Source organism: Pteronotus mesoamericanus, unplaced genomic scaffold (genome assembly GCF_021234165.1).
Source record: "Pteronotus mesoamericanus isolate MK-2021 breed Mesoamerican mustached bat unplaced genomic scaffold, CSHL_Meso_final scaffold_167, whole genome shotgun sequence".
Taxonomy (NCBI): Eukaryota; Metazoa; Chordata; class Mammalia; order Chiroptera; family Mormoopidae; genus Pteronotus; species Pteronotus mesoamericanus.
This window is the reverse complement of record NW_026555308.1, coordinates 8,465,413-8,486,154: the sequence shown is the minus strand read 5'-3', so window position 1 is coordinate 8,486,154 and position 20,742 is coordinate 8,465,413. Positions and strand designations below refer to the sequence as shown.

Here is a 20,742-nt window from a genome sequence, read left to right as displayed (position 1 = left end):
CTAAAGGAATGGAAACCAAAATGATACTGCCCGTGCCCTCTCACTTGAGTTTCATTAGGTTACCATGTGGTTTTCATTAGGCCCTAAGCATGTGAGCAGGGGAAGGAGTCGTCGAAAAATAGCCTTGATTTGGAGTCGGAAAACCAGGAATTGGAATCCCAGCTCTGTGAACTTCAGGCAAGTTACCTGAAGCCTTTGTAAGCCTCAGTATTTCATCTGTAGAATGGGAATAATGATAACCTTGTTCTGCCAGCTTCACAGGGTTGATGTGAAGACCCAGCAGAAGACAGGCTGTGTAAACTGTCGCTTGACCCTTGATCAGAAGGAGCCTTGTTTCATGTGGGGTGATCCCTCTGGGCATCCCCTCCCCAGGGGTCTGCTTTATCTCCTTTACATCTTGAGGTTATGCCAGCAGCCTGTGCCCTGGCCACAGCTGTGAGCGACTTTGCTAGTCTTCCCTGGAAAAGGCTTGTCTTACTCTTTCTGAGGTAGCAGAGGAGGACAGAGTTAGAGAGGGACTGGCCGGGTCAAGTACGCTGCAAATGATGAGTCTCTAACCACAGGCTTCACATCTGGGTTTCTGCAATAAAAGACTTGGGATGATAAAAAGAGAGAAAGAACTGAAGAAATGTGGAAAATAGATGACCCACAGAGAGAGAAAACGGGGAACTAGCTAAAGAAGAGTTTTTTTAAGAAAAAGAATGCAGTCACAGTACACTGTCTGGCTCTGCAGTGTACAGCTGACATGGTCAGAATGCAAGTGACAACTATTGGTGTGAATATGACAAAACTGCATTGGGGTGATGTGTGAAAGAAACTCCCCCCTAGGCAGAAGTCAGTCATGTTTACAGTAGATGAACAGGGAAATAGAAGTGCATGAGTACTGTTTGGAAATGTGGAACTGTGGAGGGAAAAGACAGGGGAAGGGGTTCAAAGCATTTCCAGGGATCAGGACTGGGGTAGGGCAGAAAGCTGTGGTTTTTTGGTGTATGTCTTTTGGTTCCATTTTTTTTTTCTTCATCATCCCATGTATTATGTAGATCAAAACATTTTTTTAAAGAGAAGTTCTGCCAGTCATAACTTTGATTTCTAGACAGCAACTGGAAAAGCTCCTCTAGTACAGTCTCCCATGTTTGGAAAGGTAAACACACAAACCCAGGTGGCCTTTTTGAACACCCTGCTCAGCCCCTGAAGGAATCACCAAGAGACAAACAACTATGGCTTGAACTGCCTGGTGAAAGTTGTGTTTGAAAGAGACAGAAATTGGGGGAGATGGTCATTGACTGTTGAAAGATTGTCAGGTGCCCTTGAGGGGTCTCCCACCTAGGCTGAAAGGGAAGTCGGAGTCAGGGCCAGGAGACCCCCCAGTCCAGGCTCGGCTCCTGCTTCACTGTGGGACTGGGGCGAGTCATGGCCTCTCAGTTCCGGTTTCTGGACAATCTGAGCTTTGAGTGTTCCAGGGTCCTTTTCTACATTTCTCTGACTGGAAAATGACAGCAAATCGCTTTCTGTTTGTTGGGCACAGCGGGGAGCAGAGGGAGAGAGAGATAACAGACAAGTGAACAGATAAGGTTCTTTGAGCCCTGGCTGGTGTGGCTCAGGTGGTTGGAGTGTCATCCCATAACCAAAAAGTCGGGGGTTTGATTCCCTGTCAGGGCACCCACCTCCGTTGTGGGTTCAACCCCAGTCCAGGTGCTTACAATTGATGTTTCTCTCTTACATCGACCTTTCTGTCTTTCATATCCTCTCTCCCTTCCTTTCTAAAAGCAATGAAAAAAAAAAAGTGTCCTCAGATAACAATTAAAAAAAAAAGGTTCTTTGAGACAGTGACAGTTTTCCAAAAAAATAAACCAGGGGATGGTATAGATGATGCTGGCATAGGACAGATAATGATGGGACAGGGATACGCATCGCTGGCGTGGGCACGGGTACCTCACCTGGGTGGTCAGGGACGCCTTTCTGAGGAGGGAGTGTTTGCGTTGAGACCTAGACAGTATGAGAGAAAGTCAGCTGAGGGTGGCAGGGAGAGAGTGCTCCAGGGAACTCGGCTCCAAGGCACTGAGGCCAGGCCAGTCTGGCAGAGCACTGTGTCCTGCAAGGACAGAGAGGGGGACAAGGGGTCAGCATTCAGTATGACATTCAAGGGCCGCCCTGAGTTTGGCGGGTCAGCCTTCATCCGATACCCAGGCCAGAGTTGTCTGTGCTTCAGTGCCTCCAGAGAGCGCCCCCCACCCACCGAGTCCCTGCGCAGGAGTGAAGCATGGGTGTGTGTTGTGGGAAGGAAAGAGCACCACTCAGAGGAGCGACGGGGATGGCAGAGGCTGGTGTGGTGGCCAAAAATGTACTTCTGGGGAAAAAAAGGGATGCTAGTAAGTCAAAAATATGACTGAGAGCAAGGCTTGCCCACCCGTCCAAACCATGTACAAGAGTTGGTCTGATACTTTCTACCCCCTGAAGACCCTCTGAAGATCAAGGCTGACATGGCACTAACAGCTCCCAGCATGCTCTGTAGTAAAGCAATTTTAATTTCATAAAAATTAAAAATAAGATAAATTAAATATTCATATCCTTTGGCCCAGCACCTCCACTTTTAGGAATCTATCTGTCCATGCAAAGAAGTTCAGGGATGCTCACTGGCAGTATAGTTTTGGAATAGCAAAAAGTTTGGCAATGACCAAATGGGCATGGATAGGGAACTAGTTGAGTGGATTGTGGCATAACCACACAATGGAACTCCAGGCAGCCACTCCAAGAATGAGGTGGCTATGACGGGGTGAGAAAGGCTAGGTTGACTTAGCTTAGACTGTGGCCAAATTAGCTTGCTGTAGCTCTCAGCTCCACAGCCCCGTCCCCCACTAGCCTTGGGGCCCCTTCAGCCAAGCAATCCGGACTCGGGAAGATCAGACACACTCCACTCCCCAGCATTGAGAAGAGGCCAGGGGAAAGACAAAGCATTGCACAGTGACCTCTTGGAGGCTGAGTTCCACCAATCCAAAAAGTGGACACTGGATGTCTCTTCCCATCAGGAGCAAAAGAGTGAGTGAGAGGTGGGGCATGAAGCCACAAGTGTTACTCTGGTGCCTCTCCCTCCACAGGGGAATGTGAGGAGTGTGGAGTAAGTATTCCCACCTAACAAACATCCCTGGGTCATAGGAAACTGGGAAGAGTGGTTACCTATAGGAAGAGAGTGGGGAGACTGACTGAGATTTAGAGTTGCAGGAGTAGAGGGTCATTTCTAGCCCCTCTTTAAGATTCAAGGAATCTCTTCTACTTATGAATAATTTCCTCCAAAGCTCTTGTGAAGTCATTAGATCTAGTGGTGTCATCATGGGAGAGTACTTCTCTGGCCCCCAATTTTCCTGGATGCTGAACAATTCAAACGAATCTCTAGCCACCCTTGTATGCCCCAAGGCCTTTCTCTTACAATGGACTCAAAACCTGACCCCTCGTTACAGCTTACCCTTTTCTGTGTAGGAGCTTCTGTCTACTGCCTGGGATTCCACTGAAATCAGTCTCAGGTGTTAGAGCAATGCTTCCTAGACATTAGGCATTTGAGAACCACCACCAGGATTTTTGCGAACACTGAAGACCACCTGTCCTCTTTATGTACATAATATTTTTTTAAAAATGAGTCATTCTTTTAAAATTTCAATAAATTTGTTTTAAGGAGACTTTATAGCACTACTATAAATGATATTTCTAAAGAAAGAACCTTAAAATAAACATTATACTATCAAAATAACATTGTTTAATTCTAGCTACACACTATGGACTACCCAAAGTTGTGCTTATTGTTGTTGTTTGAAAAAAAAAGTTGGCATATGTTAGAGACAGAATAGGACCAAACTGGGTCTTTTCTCTTTGGTGGACTCAGAAAATTTGGAATAGGCCTTTCTCCCTATCTGATTCAGTGTTATTTGATGCCATATCAATGCACCGTCCAAAATCATGTGTTGTAACATGAATTCCACACTTTGGGAAAGACTGAGCTAAAAACCTTTTTTTTTTCCTTTTCTAGAGTCTTAATTATATGTCCATTGACATTTGTGTCATCTGAGGTGGACAATATGTGAAGCCATTATCACCCTCAAGTTTCTGGCCCTGCCTGATGAGATTGGCATTTTGGTGGTTCAGCTGATATTAAAGTAATATCAGTGTGGTACGTGAGCCTTTCCTTTTTTTTTTTTTTTTTTTTTTTTGCAAGGGCCAAAACCACATCTCTTTGGAGGCAGCATGTAATGGCGCTAAGAATGACGCGGGCCTAAACAAAGGGGGATTTGTTCTTTTTGAAAGAATTGGAAGAATCTCTGAGCTAGTTCACTGGGTTCTTCCAAATGATGATGCATGAATCGCAGCTGCAACTGCCCAGCCTGAGCTCTGCAGCCACACAGGTCATGGCTCATTGTTAATGAATCTGGGGCCTCAAAGAGCGGCCTTGGTCAGGGAATAAGGGAGTGAGAGTGAGCGTGGTCAGAGAGGAGATTTGACACATAAAGGGTGAAGGGTTTTGTGCAATGCAACTCTCTAGGTGGGAGAGTTAATATCAGGAAAAGGCTTTTTTAATTATTCTATTTCAGAAATATCAGTGGATGCTCAAACTATTGGGGTGACATTTTGATGAGAGATCAGATCTCTACATGGTTTAAAATATCTCCCTCTACATGCTACAATAAGTATGAAACATTGTCCTAAGTGAAAGAAGTTAGACACAAAGGACAATATTGTATCATTTCATTAAGTATCCAGAATAGGCAAATCCATAGACAGAAAGAAGACGGGTGGTTCCCAGAGACTAAATGGAGAGATGAATAAGAAATGACTAATTAATGGGTACAGGATTTTCTTTTGCAGTGATGAAATGTTCTAGAACTAGATAATGGTGATAGATATACACCATTGTGAATATACTAAATGGCACTAATGATAATGTTTATATTATGTACATTTTACCTCATTAAAAAATACCCCCTTGCGCACACACAAATTGCTTTTAAATTACAAATGAGAAATATACAATGGATAAATCTGGTGGATCTTAGCCACTTAATCAAAGTTAGCATAACCACTAATGGGGAGACTGACATCTTGTGCATTCTCGTGGGATATGTGTACACTGAGAAGGACACGTTGCCTATGTAGTATTCCTGCCAAAGGAGCAGGCCCTGAGTCTAGTCATTAGGAAGCATCAAACAAATTGAGGGACATTCTGCAAAATAAGAGGTCAACACTCTTACATAATAGCAATGTCATGAAAGGCCAGGAAAGGCAGAGGAACCATTCTAGATTACAGACATAACAACAAAAAGACATAACAACCAATCATCTGGGATTTATCCTCAATCAGAAAAAGAAATAGCTAAGGCCATTATTAGGATAATTGAAGAAATTTGATTATGGTTTGTAGATTAGGTAATAGTATTGTATTATGTGAAATTTCTTTTTTTAAGAATTGATTTTATTTACTTATTTTTAGAGAGAGAGGAAAGAAGGAAGGGAGAAAGAGAGGGAGAGAAACATCAGTTGCCTCTCATATATCCTCAACTGGAGACCTGGTCTGCAACCCAGGCATGTGCCCTTACCAGGAATCGAACTGGTGACCTTTCTGTTTGTGGGACAATGCTCATCCCACTGAGCTACACAAGTCAGGGCTATGTGAAATTTCTTAATCATGAACATCTACTCTGGTTATATAAGAGAACGTTCTCGTTTTTCAGAGATACGCACCAAAATATTTAGACACAAAGAAATATGATGTAGGCAGCTTACTCTCAAATGGTTCAGAATAAGTGTGTGTGTGTGTGTGTGTGTGTGTGTGTGTGTGTGTGTGTCTGGAGGGGGAGAGACTTAAAAAATAAAACTGATCCATTTAAAACTGGGGCCAAAATATCATCATAAATAGTCAAAACAAGGTCTGACTTGGACTATGTTTTTATAAGTGAAATTAAAAATGTTATGTTCTATAAAACTTTAGTAATAGTAACTCATCACAACTGTTAGAATGAATCAAGTGTTAATCTCAGGGACTGGTAGTGTTCATTTTTCCAACGAGGTTGGTTGATGTGACATCTTGACATTTGCATGTCCTTTGGCCAAGGTGAAAGTCATGTTCGCGAAAATGTTCGAAGACTTCACCATTTTTCCCAAAGGTGACTTTCAGTCCTCTGATATTTAAGTCATTCTTTTGAATGCTTTTTCCCTCAATATCATCCGTGTTTACCTTTTTCTTCTTTTAGTGCTAACAAGTCCAGGTCAGACAAGTCCTTGTATATTAACGCCTTTAGTGCCTTCTGAGCGGTTCTCCAGTGTCACTTTCATCTACTTGGTACAACCTTAATTCTCTTGCAAGATTGCCAATTTTTGCTGTTGCTTCCTGTTGTATGTTATTTAGACTCTCCAGCCATAGTAAAAAATTTACCCTGAGATCTCAGTTGTTTAACATCCAAAGGCTTATTTCTCAATCACAGGATCTGTCCAAAGTGTGAGGCCTCAATGTGTTGAGGCTGCCGCCTCCCACTGCTTCATCAGGCGGAGGGAGCATGAAGAGCTCACACCCACTTCTCAACCAGAAGTGCTTCAGACCAGAAATGACACCTGCCAGTGTTTCTTACAGGCCATTGGCCAGAATTAGTCACAAGAACCAACCTAACTGTAAGGGAGTCCGGGAAATGCAATCTTCCCATGCCCTGAGGAGGAAAATTAAATGGCAGCTGTCTGCCACATGGTGCATATGTATTTTTTGTGGTCAGATGTTGTTTAAATGAGAATGCATATTAAGAGGAGGGGTGTTTGCGTGGGGATTGATGATACAAAAAGTCAGATCACTAGGAATTATTTTTGTACCATGATCACTTCTGCTTTGTTACTCAGCAGGGACTGTGATAATGAATACTCACCTCAGAGGGTGAGCTTCCTCTGGTGCTGTGAAGTTCCCAGAGCATTGCCTGGTGAGTGGGAGATCCGGACAGCATTGTAACCCACACACGGCTCCTCCTTCTTGCCCCAGTGCCCCTGGCAGGCCAAAGAGGGGCGATGCTTTTCTGAATTAGGGATTCTAACTGGTCCTCACCCCAAATCCTCCACAAGGAATATTTGGTGTCCGGATGCAACAAAGAACAGCTTTGAAAAGAGCTAGACCTTGTCTGATAAAGTCTGCAAGCAAGGAAAGGCCAGAAGAGCTGTTTATTTTCTAAAACCCCACTAAAAGTTGCTTATTTTTTAATTTTGATTTTGCTGTTGACAAATTGAATTTCTCACACCCTCTTTAGCACATCTTTCTCTCCCTCGCCGTACTGTGCCCCGTGAAAATGTTGGTGCTTCTGGCTTTCATCATCATCTTCCACATCACCTCCGCGGCCTTGCTTTTCATCGCCACCATCGACAATGTAAGTTCCCTTTTCTTCTGACCATCCCAGAACCCCTGGACCCTGCAGTCAGTAGCAGGATTAAGCACTCCCCCAAGGTGATTACAATTTGGGGTTGTCCTGCCCACAAAGGCATGCCTATCTCCTTAGCCTGGGCCTGAGGGCTCTGGCCTAAGTGTTGGGGTTGGGAGCATCCATATATTGGTGGGCAGAGACATTGGTCCTCTCATCCCTGATTCCTCCAGAGAGCCTGGCATGACGCCTTGGTTGTAGGAAGCTCTTTGAGGACTCGGTTTAAATTCAGCCTTCAGCCCTCCTGACTGAGGTCAATGACTCGGCATTAGCGCTGTTGCCATTTTGGGCTGGATCATTCTTGTTGGGGGGGCCATCCTGTCCACCGTAGGAAGTTTAGCCACATTGTTGGTCTCTACCCGCCAGATGCCAGCAGCACTGCCACCCCTACTTGTGACAACCAGAAATGTCTTCAGACATTGCCAGATGTCCCATGGGGGCCTGAGTCATCCTTGGTTGAGGACCACTGCCCCAGACACTCCCCACCAGATAACCCATCCCAGGGGATCTCCACTCCTCCTGCTTCTGACAGCTCCTTACTAACAGGATCCCTTGTTGCTGGCCCACCTGGCCATGCCTCCCAGCAGAGCCCATGCTTGGGACTTCCCTGCCTCTGCCCATGCTCCCGTGAGAAAGTTAACTCTTTTCCTTTAGTGTCCATCTGTCAGTCACATGGCAGGAATGCACTTGGTAAGTAACCTATTGACATAGATTAATAGCTCTCCCAGCGGGAAATAAGCTTTTTACAAAAGGTCCTCTATGGCTCACACCTCGATCCAAATGCCTGGCTTCAGTCCTAATAATTTCAGGCTGTAGCGACATTTGGAGTCAGAAACACTGCTCAAGAAGCTAAAAAATGCACCTAACAAGTGGCCATCAGCTCTGCCCACATACAGTTAGTTAATCGTCATAATAGTAATAACATAGACCCTCACACCACCTGTCACTTAGAGAGTGCTTACTCTGGCCTGAGTTAGGCCCCGTTTATGTGCATCATCTCAGTTGATCCCCACCTTAATTTTCTGAGATAGGTTCTCTCCTAGCACTGTTTCTGATAAGGGAACTAGGCCTCAGGGCTGTTAGAGTACCTGCCGGAGTTTACACTGCAGTAAGTGGCAGAGCCAGGATTTGATTCATTCCAGATCTCTTGGCTTTATATCCTGTAAGGGCAGATAAGCACAGTGATCAGGTTTGGGTTCCTGCAGGTTACTGAAGAACTGCCATGAGTGGGTAGGGCAGGGATCACATTGACGCCATGGGTTAAAGTATTTGCACTTTGCCATTATCCAAAGGTCCACACATAATGAAATAAATGGCATTTAATGTTCTTTTAGAATTTCCTTTTTCTATTTCTTGCATCTGGTCCTTTGAGCCTCTGAAATGGTCACAGACATAGTGGACAGGATAGACAGACATTGGGGGAAGAAAGGCCCTAAGCCACAGCACTGCTTAATCCTGTGGAGCACTCCTGTGTATTTATATCACAGTGGCTCACTGAGAAGACACAGATGGGCATTCTTGCCAACCAGTGAGTCACAGGGAATTCATGAGTTAGGAATTGTGCTTGGCGCTGTAGTGGGGCACATAGTGGGAGCTCAGTGAACCTCTGTTGACTGGATGAATGGGTGGGGGAGATTCCAGGCTTTGCGGGGACGGAAAGCAGGACAGCCTTCTGGGGTGGGTGGAGACAGCAGAAGCATAGAGAGAAGTGAAAGCATTTGGACTGAAGGCAGGAGAGTCTCGTCTGACCACTTCATCTGTGACAGGCTTCTCCCCTCCCCAGTTTCATCCTTGTCTCACCCTTGTAGCTCTTGTGCAATTTACCGCTGTGTATTTATCACCACCAAATGAGCCTCATCTCTCCTCTGCCATGTGGAGAGACCAGCAGTGTGAACATCACCTGGGTGCTTGTTGGAAATGCAGAATCTCCGGCCCCATCACAAACCTCTCAAATCAGAATCTGCATTTTCACCAGATCCCCAGGTGGCTCACATGCACACTGCAGACTGCGAAGCACTGGTCCCAGACATTCATTTACCACCGTGCCTCACACCTATTAGGAGTATTTTCATAATTAACAATCAGCCTTTCTCTCTGTTTCCATTTTGTGTTACAGGCCTGGTGGGTAGGAGAAGGATTTTTTGCAGATGTCTGGAAAGTCTGCTTGAACAACTCGAATTGTACAGAGATCGGTGACAGCTATTCAAGTGAGTGTGAGGTTGATTGAGAGTGTGAAGGCTTGATGAAAAAGATAATGCTCAGGAGAAAGGCTTCCCTGTTCTGTGGCTCCCCATCCTCTCCTTCACCCAGCATTCTGGGAGGGACCTGGCTGCGGGCTCAGCAGGCTGCGGTAGGGACAGCCTCAGCTGGAGACAGGGGGCTATGGAGAAGCGAGAGGCTGCAGGGGACATGAACCCCCTCTATGCTGTGCTCACCCTTCTCTGTTTCTCGGCCGGCCGAGTGGAGCTTCCCTTTCTCATACTTTCCCAGCGTCAACTCTCATTTAGAATCTTCTCCCTCTTCTCATTTATGCAAGCCTCCCCTGCATGTAGCATTAGAGACTGTATTTGACGTTTGCGTCACTTCCCTGCACCTCACAGGCCTTGAGAGCTGGCTCCTTTGTGAGCTGTGGGATCTTACCTTGGGACAGGTCATCTGAGCACTCAGAATATCAACATCCTCAGCTGCAAGTGGAGGTGCCTGCCTCTGTACCTAGGCCGAAGGATGCAAAAGGGCTTTGCAAATGCAAAAAATTCCATTTGAAAACATGCCGACCACTCTCCTTCACTCTGGAGCAGGTGGCTCAATTTTCTGTTGCAGATCTGATGGAAGATGCACTTTGGGTCCTGGTGCCTGATACAATACTGGATGTCCAGTTAAATTTGATATCTCAGATAAATCCTAAGTAATTAAGTTTATGTCCCAACTATAATGTGGGACATACTTATACTAAAAAAAAAATAATAATAATTTGTTGTCTAGCTGATATTCAGATTTAATGTGCATCCTGTTTTTTGTGTTGGTTTTTGTTTGTTTGCCAAATTGCAATCCTGTTTAGAGAGCAAGGGACCCTGCTCACTGGCTCCTAAAGTCTCACCATTCTGTCAATGACAATATTGACATTCCTAATGCAAGCAGTAAAAATGCCAATAGAAGGCATCATTTGCTGAAGGTTTACTGCAAGGCATGGGGCTACGTCCCTCACATAAGTGATCTCATAGCCCTATCTAGCAGGGACCATTGGCCCATTAGATGGGGAAATGGAGGCGGAGAGTGGCCACCCATGGTTACCCATCCAGGAATGAGTGATGGAGCCAGGATTTCAATCTAGATGTGATCGATTCTGAAGCCTGCAATTTAAAGCACATCAGGTGGTCCCTGCCACACTCTTCCCCCTTCAGTCTGTTTGTCTGCCATGCTAACCTTTGACCCTGGGAACGACCATTCTTCCCTGTGCTGTGCGCGCCCCAGCTGTCACCCGCGTGCGTGGTCAGCTGCGGGGGCTGGCTGTGCTCCGCGACAGTGTTTCCACACCTCTGTTATTTGTGCTTCATATCCTCTACGTGGAATTATTTAATTCCCTGTTATTTTTCTTTAAGATAAAAGGGGTTGGCAAGCTATTAGCCAAATTCAGTCCAATGAGATAAATGTGGCTTTTACATTTTTAAAGAGTTGTTTAAACAAAACACAAAACCCCCAAAAAGCAAAACAAGAAAATGCAACAAGGGACTACATGGCCACAAAGTCTAGAGTAGTTACTGGTGTGGCCTTTACAGAAAAAACAGACAGACTCCTACCTTAAAATAGGTCACTTTTTCCTTATATTCATCTACCTTAAAAGGAACTCTATACCCCTACATAAATCAGAATCTGGTATGACTTGCCGTAAAGGAAGGAAAATTTATTAAAAATGTTACATTGGCTCTGGCTGGTGTGGCTCAGTGAGTTGAACACCAGCCTGCAACCCGAAAGTTCACTATTTTGATTGCTTGTCAGGGCACATGGGTTGTGGGCCAGGTCCCCAGTTGGGGGTGTGCAAGAGGCAATGGATCCATGTTTCTCTCCCTCTCTTTCTCTCTCCCCCTCTCTCTAAAAGAAAGAAAGAAAATCTTTTAAAAAATGCTACATTGAAAACCAAATGTTATTAAATCCTCACCTGATGCACCTGCCTCTTGAAGGCCCTAAGACTATTTCTGGTTCTTTCCTTGTTAAAAACAAAACAGCCACCAAACCCAGATATTATCAGGTGTTATTAAAGTGCCAATTGCAGAACTTTCTTGAGGTCCTTAGGCATTTAAACAAGAGCAAAGTGAACATCCCTCTCATGAGGTGAGTTTTGTCAGTTGGTGTGCTGATTGTACTCCACCTATACTAAACTTGTTGGCCACAAGCAGAATATTCTGCACCCACCCCCCCCAATTTTGAAAAACCCTATTTTAAGATCATTTTTCCTTTTTTCCTAAAGCCATTGTCTTAATATGTCCAGACTATTGTAACAGAACACCACAGACTGGGTGTCTTAAACAACAGACATTTATTTGTATCTCACAAGGTGCGCACAGACCTGGGGTCTGGTAGGAACAGATATTCTTCCTGGTTTGCAGACAGCCTGGTTCTCGCATCCTCATGTGACAGAGAACAGAAAGAGGAAGCAAGCTTTGTGTCTGTTCTTACAAGGGCGCTAATCCCATTCCTGAGGGCTCCACCCTCATGACCTAATCAGTTCCTAAAGGCCCCACCATCACACTGGGGGTGAGGATGTCAACATATGATTTTTGGGGGTGACACAGACATTCAGTCCACAGCAGCCATATCTTCCGTACTTGCCCCGTCACCTGGGGGCCTTGCTCAAAATACAGACTTCTGGTGCCCACCCCAGCACTTGCTGCATCAGAATCTCAGGGAGACAGGCTCAGGAATCTGTAGTTTTAATAAGCCCCCAGGCAGACCCTGGAATTGGGCAAATTTAGGAAGCACTGCTCAAAGCCAGAGGGTCACTATCTTGGCCCTACATTAAACTTGACACCCCCCTGCGTGCCTGATCCCAACACCACCAGAGATTCTGATTTATTTCATTTTGGTGTAGTCTGCCGGATGTTTTTATAGCGGAGCTATAATTTACAAGCAAGAAAATACAGACTTCTTAAGGTCTCAGTTCAGAGAGTTTTGACAATTATGTATACACCCATGTAACCACCATCCAAGGCAAGATAGAGAACATTCCATCACCCCAGAAAGTTCCCTCGGGCCCCTTTCAGCTCAGTTCCCACCACCCCTGCCCCAAGGGCAACCACTCTGACTTCTGCCACTATAGTTCCCTTTTGCTGGTTCTTGGACTTCATACGATTTGATCGTGTGGTATGAGGGGGGCGGGGTTCTGGCTTTGTTCCTGACTAAGCAATGAGGGGAGAGGCCCCATACTTTCCGGTGATCCTAATGTGCAGCCAGAATGCACTAAGAGCCATTGCTCTAAACATGTCATTAAGTCCTGGAAATTATGCCTCCCTCTAGTCACTTTTTAGACAAGATTGCAAAAAGAAAAAAAAAATGGGAAGGTTTTCTTTAGATTTTCCTCTGCAGCTTTAGGCACTGTCCCTTCGCCCATCTTACCAGTCTCCTGGTGATAACATCCAGCCCTTATAAAACACTTCCTTTTGGGGGCACCCCCTAACATCCTTCCATGGATGAGTTCACCCACTCTCCCGGCCTGCTGAGGCAGAAGCTATTACTAGCCCCATTTCACAGGTGAGTAAACTCGCCCCAGAGGTGAGGCCCATGCAGATAGCCCCAGCCCCTGTACTCGACCCCTGCATACACCTGTGGTGCGGGTCCCCAGCTGTGTCCTTCCCTGTGCACCCTCCCCCAAGGCTGGCTCCTTTCCCTGATCATACTCCCCTGTACCAAACCCCACCCTCTCATGCCCCACTCTCTAAAGCCAACTGAAAGAAACGTTACTTTCTTTTTCTTAAGTAGTGAGTGGAAGGTTCACTGTCTTAACTATATGTTCAGAAAGTCACTCGGTCCTGTGAGCCCCGAGCCCCTGGGAACCCCTCCAGAGGTCTCTCTAAAGTGCAGACATCCAGTCTTGACCTGTCCCATCCTGACCCCTTGAACCAGAATCTGCCAGATTGGAACCTGAGGATTTGTACTTAAAAAAAAAAAATCTTCCATCCAAGAGCCAAGCATTTGGGAGCAATGACCCAGACCAGGAAGAATTGCAGAGCAGGTGGCTTTTGCTCCGTTTTCTAATAAGGACACAGGATCGTTGGGTCAAGTGCATGAATGGACACTAGAGGGAGCGGGGTCAGGAAGGCTCCTTGGCTGCCCTGTGCTTATACTGTGCAGACCACAGCCTGGTACCCTGCACTTTTGTCTCATCGGTCCCACTTGAGCTGTCACTGTCACTGCACCCCGGGGGCCCAGGTGGCCTGTGGTCCTCAGTCCTGCACTCTTGTCCTTCCCCACAGATTACTCCACGATGCAGGCGGTCCAGGCCACCATGATCCTGTCCACCATTCTCTGCTGCATTGCCTTTCTGATCTTCTTGCTCCAGCTCTTCCGCCTCAAGCAGGGAGAGAGATTTGTTTTAACCTCCATCATCCAGCTCTTGTCATGTAAGTATAACGACAGGCTTCCTGGAATAAGCACTCCCTACCCAGCCCCTGATGAGTAGAACCCAGGAGAAATGTGGCAGGTCAGGACTTGGAAAGGAGAAGTTGGCTGCTGCGCCATGGTACCACCATGGGACATTGTAGATTTTGGAGTTTGGATTTAGTTAGGAGGTCAGAGAAGGCTTCCTTCCTGAGCCGGAATCTGTAGGGTGAATAGGAGTTGCTGTAGAATGTCCTCTGTTGGTACAGAGGGGAAGGAACAGTGTATCAGGCAGAGGGAACAGCGTGGCCAAAGCCTTGGAATAGGAGAGACTGAGAGCTGGCCGTGGGCTGGAGTGTAGAGATATGGAAAAGGGGGCGGGGGGTTGGTGGAAGTTGCTCTGGAGAGGCAGCTGGGGCTGGACTTCACGGGATGTTGTAATCCTTCTAGGATTTGGGGTCTTTGTCCCAAGCTGGTGGGAAGCCATCAACAGGTTTTGTTTGTTTGTTTGCTTGTTTTTTAAGGCCAGCTGGTGTTAGAAGTGCCCACTTTGGGCCAGGCCTTTGGGGGCTACTGGAGATACAGAGATGAATAAGGCATAGTCTCAGTCCTGGAGGGACTTACAGGAAAAAGGTTTCTACTTAATGAATTTTAGTGAGGCTGAAATCAGATGAAGAAGCCTTGTGCCATAACATCCTCATTTGCTTTTTCTCTCAGTAACGAGGTAAAGCTTTCTGATGACAAAAACTGGAAGCCACTTCCCTTGTCCTTTCCAGTCTATAGTCAATGGGTGGCTTGATGAGGATGAGAAGTCCGGGCTTTGGAGCTGACCTCTTGCTTGGTTCCACCCACCACCTCCTCCTAAGCCGTCTGCCTCCCAGACTTCTTTCTCTGCAGCCCAGGGTCAAGTCCAGACCTTGGTACATTACCAGCCCACGAGGGTGATCTGTGTGCCTGTGTCTAGCTGTTTTAAAACTGAGTCCTGCATCCCAGGAAACCCCTCAGTCCTGGGCAGAGTGGGATGGTTGGTCATACACAGCATCCTCTCGGAACACACTGACTGACCAGCCAGGGCGCAGGCAGAGGATTAAAACATTTGTGTATAAAACACCCTGGAAGGTCACTTGGTCCCCGAGCCCCAAGTGCACAAGGATCCCTCTGGGCACCTGTCTAAAATGCAGACCCCAAAGCCCTATCTTGACCTCTTAGGTAGGTAGGCTCTGCTAGGTTAGAACCTGGGGATTTGTATTCTCACCCCTGAGCCCAGCACTTGGGAGCAGTGACCCAGATCCAGTGAGGCTGAGGGAAGCAATGAGACTTGCCCAAGGGCACCAGCGAGGGGGCATCTATTCTGCCTCTTCCTTTACTTTCTTTGTATCTCCCAGTAAGAGGCATGGATACCCACTACTTACCCCATTAAAGGCAAGTGAATCTCATCACTTAACAGACAGAGTGTGAGTTGGGGGATTACTCATTGAAGTTTATTTTCTGTCATGTCTCCATTTGTCTATTTGTCTCTAAGGCCATTCAGTCAAAACTTGTTACCTTAATATATGCATACACAGGAAAACTCCCCTGATTTTGATACAAGAGGCACACCCCCCTTTCCCATCTACAACAATCATTTGACCATTTTCTGGTCCAAGGACCTGCCCCTCTTCTGCCTAATCCTGCAGTGTTTAGATACCATGTCAATCAGTGATGTTCAGGTGTGAGCAGCAGATGCTCTAACCTCCAAAAGAGACGTGGTGCTGGAGCAGCTCACAAGAAGCAAAGGAAAAGCTGAAAACCAGGTCTTGAATAGAGAGGATCCAGGCAGCCAGAACTTATGGGCAGTCACTTAAGAGAGATGCTGGCAGAATCAGTGTAAATCAGAAGGCAGCGTGACTTTGCTCTAGATTCAAATCTCCAGGGACAACAGTCTGATCAGCAGAGATTGTCATATACTCAACCCACAGCCAGACAATCCTGATGGACAGTCCTACTTCTGGCCAGGAGAGGCAATAGGCCCCCTCAGGAAAATCAGGGTACTTAACCTCATGCTAGCATTAATGTCCATAGATTAATTAAGATGCTTTTGACTGCAAGGAAGAGAAAAATCCAGGTAACAATGACTTCAGCCACAAAAACTTTTACTTTTTTATATATAACAAAGAGCCTGGAGGTGGAAGGTGCCAGAGTTGGTTTGGCAGCTCAGGAGCAGTATCACGAACCCCCACTCTCTTTAGCCTTTTATGTTATCGTCTTCAGAGTGTCAGTGAAAACCCTCTCATGGCCCCCAAAAGGCTGCCGGGGCTCCAGACATTCCATCCTGACCTAACTGTATCTGAAGTAGTATGCAAGGAAAAGTACAGAGCTGAGTAGTTGGGGACAGAAATTGTACAGGGCCTGCAAAGCCTAAACTATGTGCTGTCAGGCTGACCCCTGGCTTAGCTCAATTATTACTTATCCTCTGGGCTGGGCACAAGGCTGCCCAAATAAAAACTGGGTTCAGCTAGCAAGAATGGGAAGCAAAATGGTAACAGGGGAGGTGGGGATATTCTGCTGCAAATATTAGTTATTATCTTTCCAACAGACTAAAATAAATACCTATAATAATAAAAGCTTAAATTGATCTTCACCTGTGGCCACAGTCCTCTAAGGTATCTGGGACTCATGACGATCCATGATTTATTGATATCTTCACTTTCTCCTGACAGGCCTGTGTGTCATGATTGCAGCTTCCATTTACACAGCCCAACGCCAAGAACTGCACGAGGAAAACATGCATATCTATTTCCATACCTTGGAGGGCAGATACGGCTACTCCTTCATTCTGGCGTGGGTGGCCTTCGCGTTCACCTTCATCAGCGGCCTCATGTACCTGATACTGAGGAAGCGCAAATAGACACTAGGAGCTCAGTCGACTCCACCGCAGTCCAAAATCCACATTCAGATAACCATTTTGTATATAATCATTTTTTGTGGTTTTTCTAGCGTTTGTTTCCTTTAAAAGCCAAAAAAGAGAAGAGTTTTTGCATTCTTGAGATCAGTGGATAGACTATGAAGGCTGGAATTCAGAACTCTCGCTCATCCTAAGGTCTCAACAACACAGAGCCAAAAATCCAGCAATGCTTAAATCCAAAAATGTTCAGCGGGATGCTTCTTAACCACAGAGATGTGATGGGATAACAAGAGACTGAGAAAGCCAGGTCTGGGCCACGTCTTCCCCTAGGTTTGGGCCACGCCGAGCCCCCCTCACCTCAGCTTCCCTTCCCAAATCTCTCGGTGTTAATGGGTGGAAGATGGGGCGAGGTGGGGGTGCAGGTGAGGGGTGAAACCTCCTCAGGTATTTAGCCAAGTTCCATGTCAATAACAGGTAGGGACCCTGGTGTTCTGTCTATATCCAGACCATAGCCCCTAATTGCCTAAAATGGGCTGCGTCCAGAAAATGCCACCCAAATTTGCAGACAACATCACCTGCTTGCCTTAGGGAAGTGGCAGGGGTGGGGGCGGGTATTCAGATGTGGGCTCACCCTGAGGCAAAGACTCAACCTGAGATCACTAGCACATGCTGTAAAATGCAGGCTATCAAGTTCCCCCCATTCCTGCCCCAGACCTACAAAATCATAGTCTTCAGGGATGGAGCCTGGGAGCCTGCATTTCTAACAAGCTCCTCTGTGATGCTTATATGCTTTAAAGTTGAGCCCCCGGGCCAGGGGAGCAGAGCTGCCTCGCCAATGTTAAAGATCTCATCACGTCAAGGTGGAGAGGTGGGTCTAGACCCCACTGCAGACTAAAGCCCTGGTTTCCATCAGCTCTTGATTCTTCACTGTCTCTTCCACAGCTGCTCTCAGCTGGCTCACCCAAACTCCAGTCCCAGGCCACATGTCCTGATAGCCAGCCACCCTGGGAGGTGCAGCCTTCTTATAACCCCAAGTCGGAAGGCCTCTCCCTTCTCTTCCTGTCCTGCCTTTTAAGCTGGCTGGCCTTTACTAATCCCCTTTCTAGAGCCTCAGAGGACCCATCCATCATTCATTCATTCATTCATTCATTCATTCATCAGCATAAGACATGGATGGAATGCTTGCATGTGCCAGGCATGGAGATACCTTGTTGAGATAACCTCCTTATCAGGCTCATTGTTTAATGGAGGAGAGATTAAAAACCAATTAGAAAAACTAATTAAAAACTGATGAAGGCTGCAAAAACACAACCAAGGATTGAAAAGCGAGGCTGGTGGGGCCTGAGGGAACATGCTGCATGCCTGACTATCTTTAAATTCTGCTGGAGGCATGGAGATCAGCCTAAATATCACTCACTCAGCCCGCACAGATGGCATTTATTGGGCAGCATCGTCTATTCTGCCAAGAGAACATTTACTTCCAAGGAGCATCCCAGGGTCCCCACAGCCACTGAAGCAGTGAGAAGGACCCCGAATGCCGTGGTTCTCACTTTAATGGGCACAAGCTCACTGCGCAGACTCTGCCTTGCCAGGGTCTGGGTGAGCGAACAATCCAGGCAATTGAGAGTTTACTGAAAAATACAGCTTTGGGGAGTTTGTCTTTAAGTGTGAAGGCACCATGGGATGTGTGGCAATGTGGGTGACCCTGGGAAGCGCCCCATCAAAGAAGCTCTTTGCGCCTCACTGCCTTTTTCGTCTGGTGTTTTGAGCATGCTGCTGGGGAGGTAGGCCTGGGCCGGTGTGTGGCCGCATCTCAGTGGCTGCGCTGCTTAAATGCTTCTGCACTCGACCTGCTGACTGGCACGATGTCAGCCCAGTTCCAGTGGAGCTGGGGAGCCGTCTGTTTTGAATAGTTTTAGGGCCGCCGTGGACTCCAGTGCAGGGTTGGGTGTTTCTGTCCAACAACTCATTCATTCATTTATCGTTGGTTCATTTTCCACAGAGGGACTCCATGCTTACTGTGTTCCAGGCACTGTGAGAGGCTCTGAAAACACAGGGGTGAGCAAACCCAGGCATCCTCCCAGAGACAGGACACCCTCTCCACAGAGAGGCCACCAGCACAGTGCAGGGCGACATCAGGCCAGTGACAGGACAGATTGCCACCTCCTGGAAAACTCATTAGCCACATGGTGGTTGGGAGCGTGTCACACCCTCGGGGTTTGCAGGATGCCCCATGAGCCTCTGGGGGAAGGTGAGTCTAAAGTGCCCCAAGCTTTCTACCCAGGTGGCTTTTCTATAGTTTCCTGGTGGCCATAATGGAAAACAAACAAACAAACAACCCTCAGAACCAGAAATCTGGGAAGCCTAATCCCCAAGCAACGCATGAATTTCCTTCTCCAAAGCTTCAGGGGTGCCTGAGAATCTGAAACGACCCCATGGATTTTCCTAGCTGGTTGCCACTGTGTAGCGTTCAGCTTCCACAGCCGTCATGGTGCCGAGGTTTTGTGAGATGTGAGAGTTGCCTCCCTGTGTTGGGGCGGTGGGAAAGAGGTGAGGGTGTGAGGGGGAAAATACCCCAATTTCTTACCTGTAGGCAGAATCAGCCCTCACTTGGTGCTTACTATCAGTTATTCAAGAACAACAACAAATAAAATTAACCGAGACATCCAAGAAGCAAACATTAGGACCAAATATATTACTGGCAACAACTGTATTGGAAGGGACTGTAGTTTGCACATGTTAGGACATTTTTTTTTTACAGTACTGTAATTCTTTCATTGAGGGGCTATGGATGGAGACAGACTAACTCATTTTGTTATTTGCATTAAAATTACTTTGGGTCTCTGTTCAAGTGAGTTTGGAAAATTGATTTGTTGCTTTGAGTGAATGTGTATATTTATACCTGAACACAGGAAAATTGGAGGCTTCCCCCCCAATTCCTCCATACTCTGCTACAGGTCATTTGCCTGTGCACATCCCTAATCAACAGGCTGAGGTCCTGGGATGCTCTGTATTAACTAACGATGAGGACACCTGAACCCCCACACCCGTATGTAAACACACTAACCACAGTAGGTTAGATAGAAGCTGTAGCATCATTTAAATCTGCCTGGGTGGGGAATTACTAAACTTGCTAATAATTGAAAGGCTACTTACGATACAATGCATTGGACAGTTTTGTATATTGGGGGAGCGGTGGTGATAGGGAAATGCAGGGAAAGGCCTAGAGGTTAAGTGTGAATCTTGGTTTGTGGACAAATGTGATTTTTAGGGTAGTTAGATACTTTCTCCTTAATGTGCCTTTAAAAATAGTACATTTTCTATGTTTTGTATAATCTGAAACTGTACATGAAAAATAAAGTTTAAGACCAAATCACCCAGAGAAACAGACTCTAATGTTCCCAACTGTGCCAACGTCTAAGTTAAAATGCTGCCATTTTGAGTGGCAGAGGGGTCATTTGGTTTCTAATCGAGGAGATAATGCGGTTTTTACAGCAAGCAGTTGCTGTCTGACAGTTTATCATGGAACAGTCTCCACTGCCTTTACCCGCTCACGGGGTGGCCTCCTAGATGAACCACCAGCAGCTGTGGAGGCCTGTGCTTCGAAAGGGTCCCACACTTGGCTAACAATCTGCTATCACTGTTCGAAAATTCATAATGATATTTCAGCAAGTCAGCCTCACATTCTCATTTTGCAATGGTCTCCGCAAATTGTGTAGCCAGTCCTGTTCTTTTTTTAAATTACAGTTTACATGCAATATTATTTTGCATTAGTTCCAGGTGTACAGCCTTGTGATGAGACAGTCATACTTTACAAAGTGTTCCCCTTGATAT

The 20,742-nt window shown here is 46.3% G+C and overlaps 1 protein-coding gene across 2 annotated transcripts in view; it reads left to right on the top strand.

Annotated features, from left to right (window-relative positions):
* Nucleotides 1-20,485, top strand: part of EMP2 (epithelial membrane protein 2) — a 36,283-nt gene extending 15,798 nt beyond the window's left edge. The window contains exons 1-5 of one of the 2 annotated variants that reach the window (XM_054589570.1): nucleotides 6,808-6,944; nucleotides 7,266-7,382; nucleotides 9,550-9,640; nucleotides 13,901-14,047; nucleotides 16,724-20,485. In XM_054589570.1, the coding sequence (XP_054445545.1) occupies nucleotides 7,305-7,382; nucleotides 9,550-9,640; nucleotides 13,901-14,047; nucleotides 16,724-16,911 (504 nt within the window). In that variant the 5' untranslated portion in view covers nucleotides 6,808-6,944; nucleotides 7,266-7,304 and the 3' untranslated portion in view covers nucleotides 16,912-20,485. Of the gene's footprint in view, nucleotides 1-6,807; nucleotides 6,945-7,265; nucleotides 7,383-9,549; nucleotides 9,641-13,900; nucleotides 14,048-16,723 lie in introns of those variants that run through there. The other variant, XM_054589569.1, reaches the window with a different exon arrangement.
* The last annotated feature ends 257 nt before the right edge of the window (nucleotides 20,486-20,742 follow it).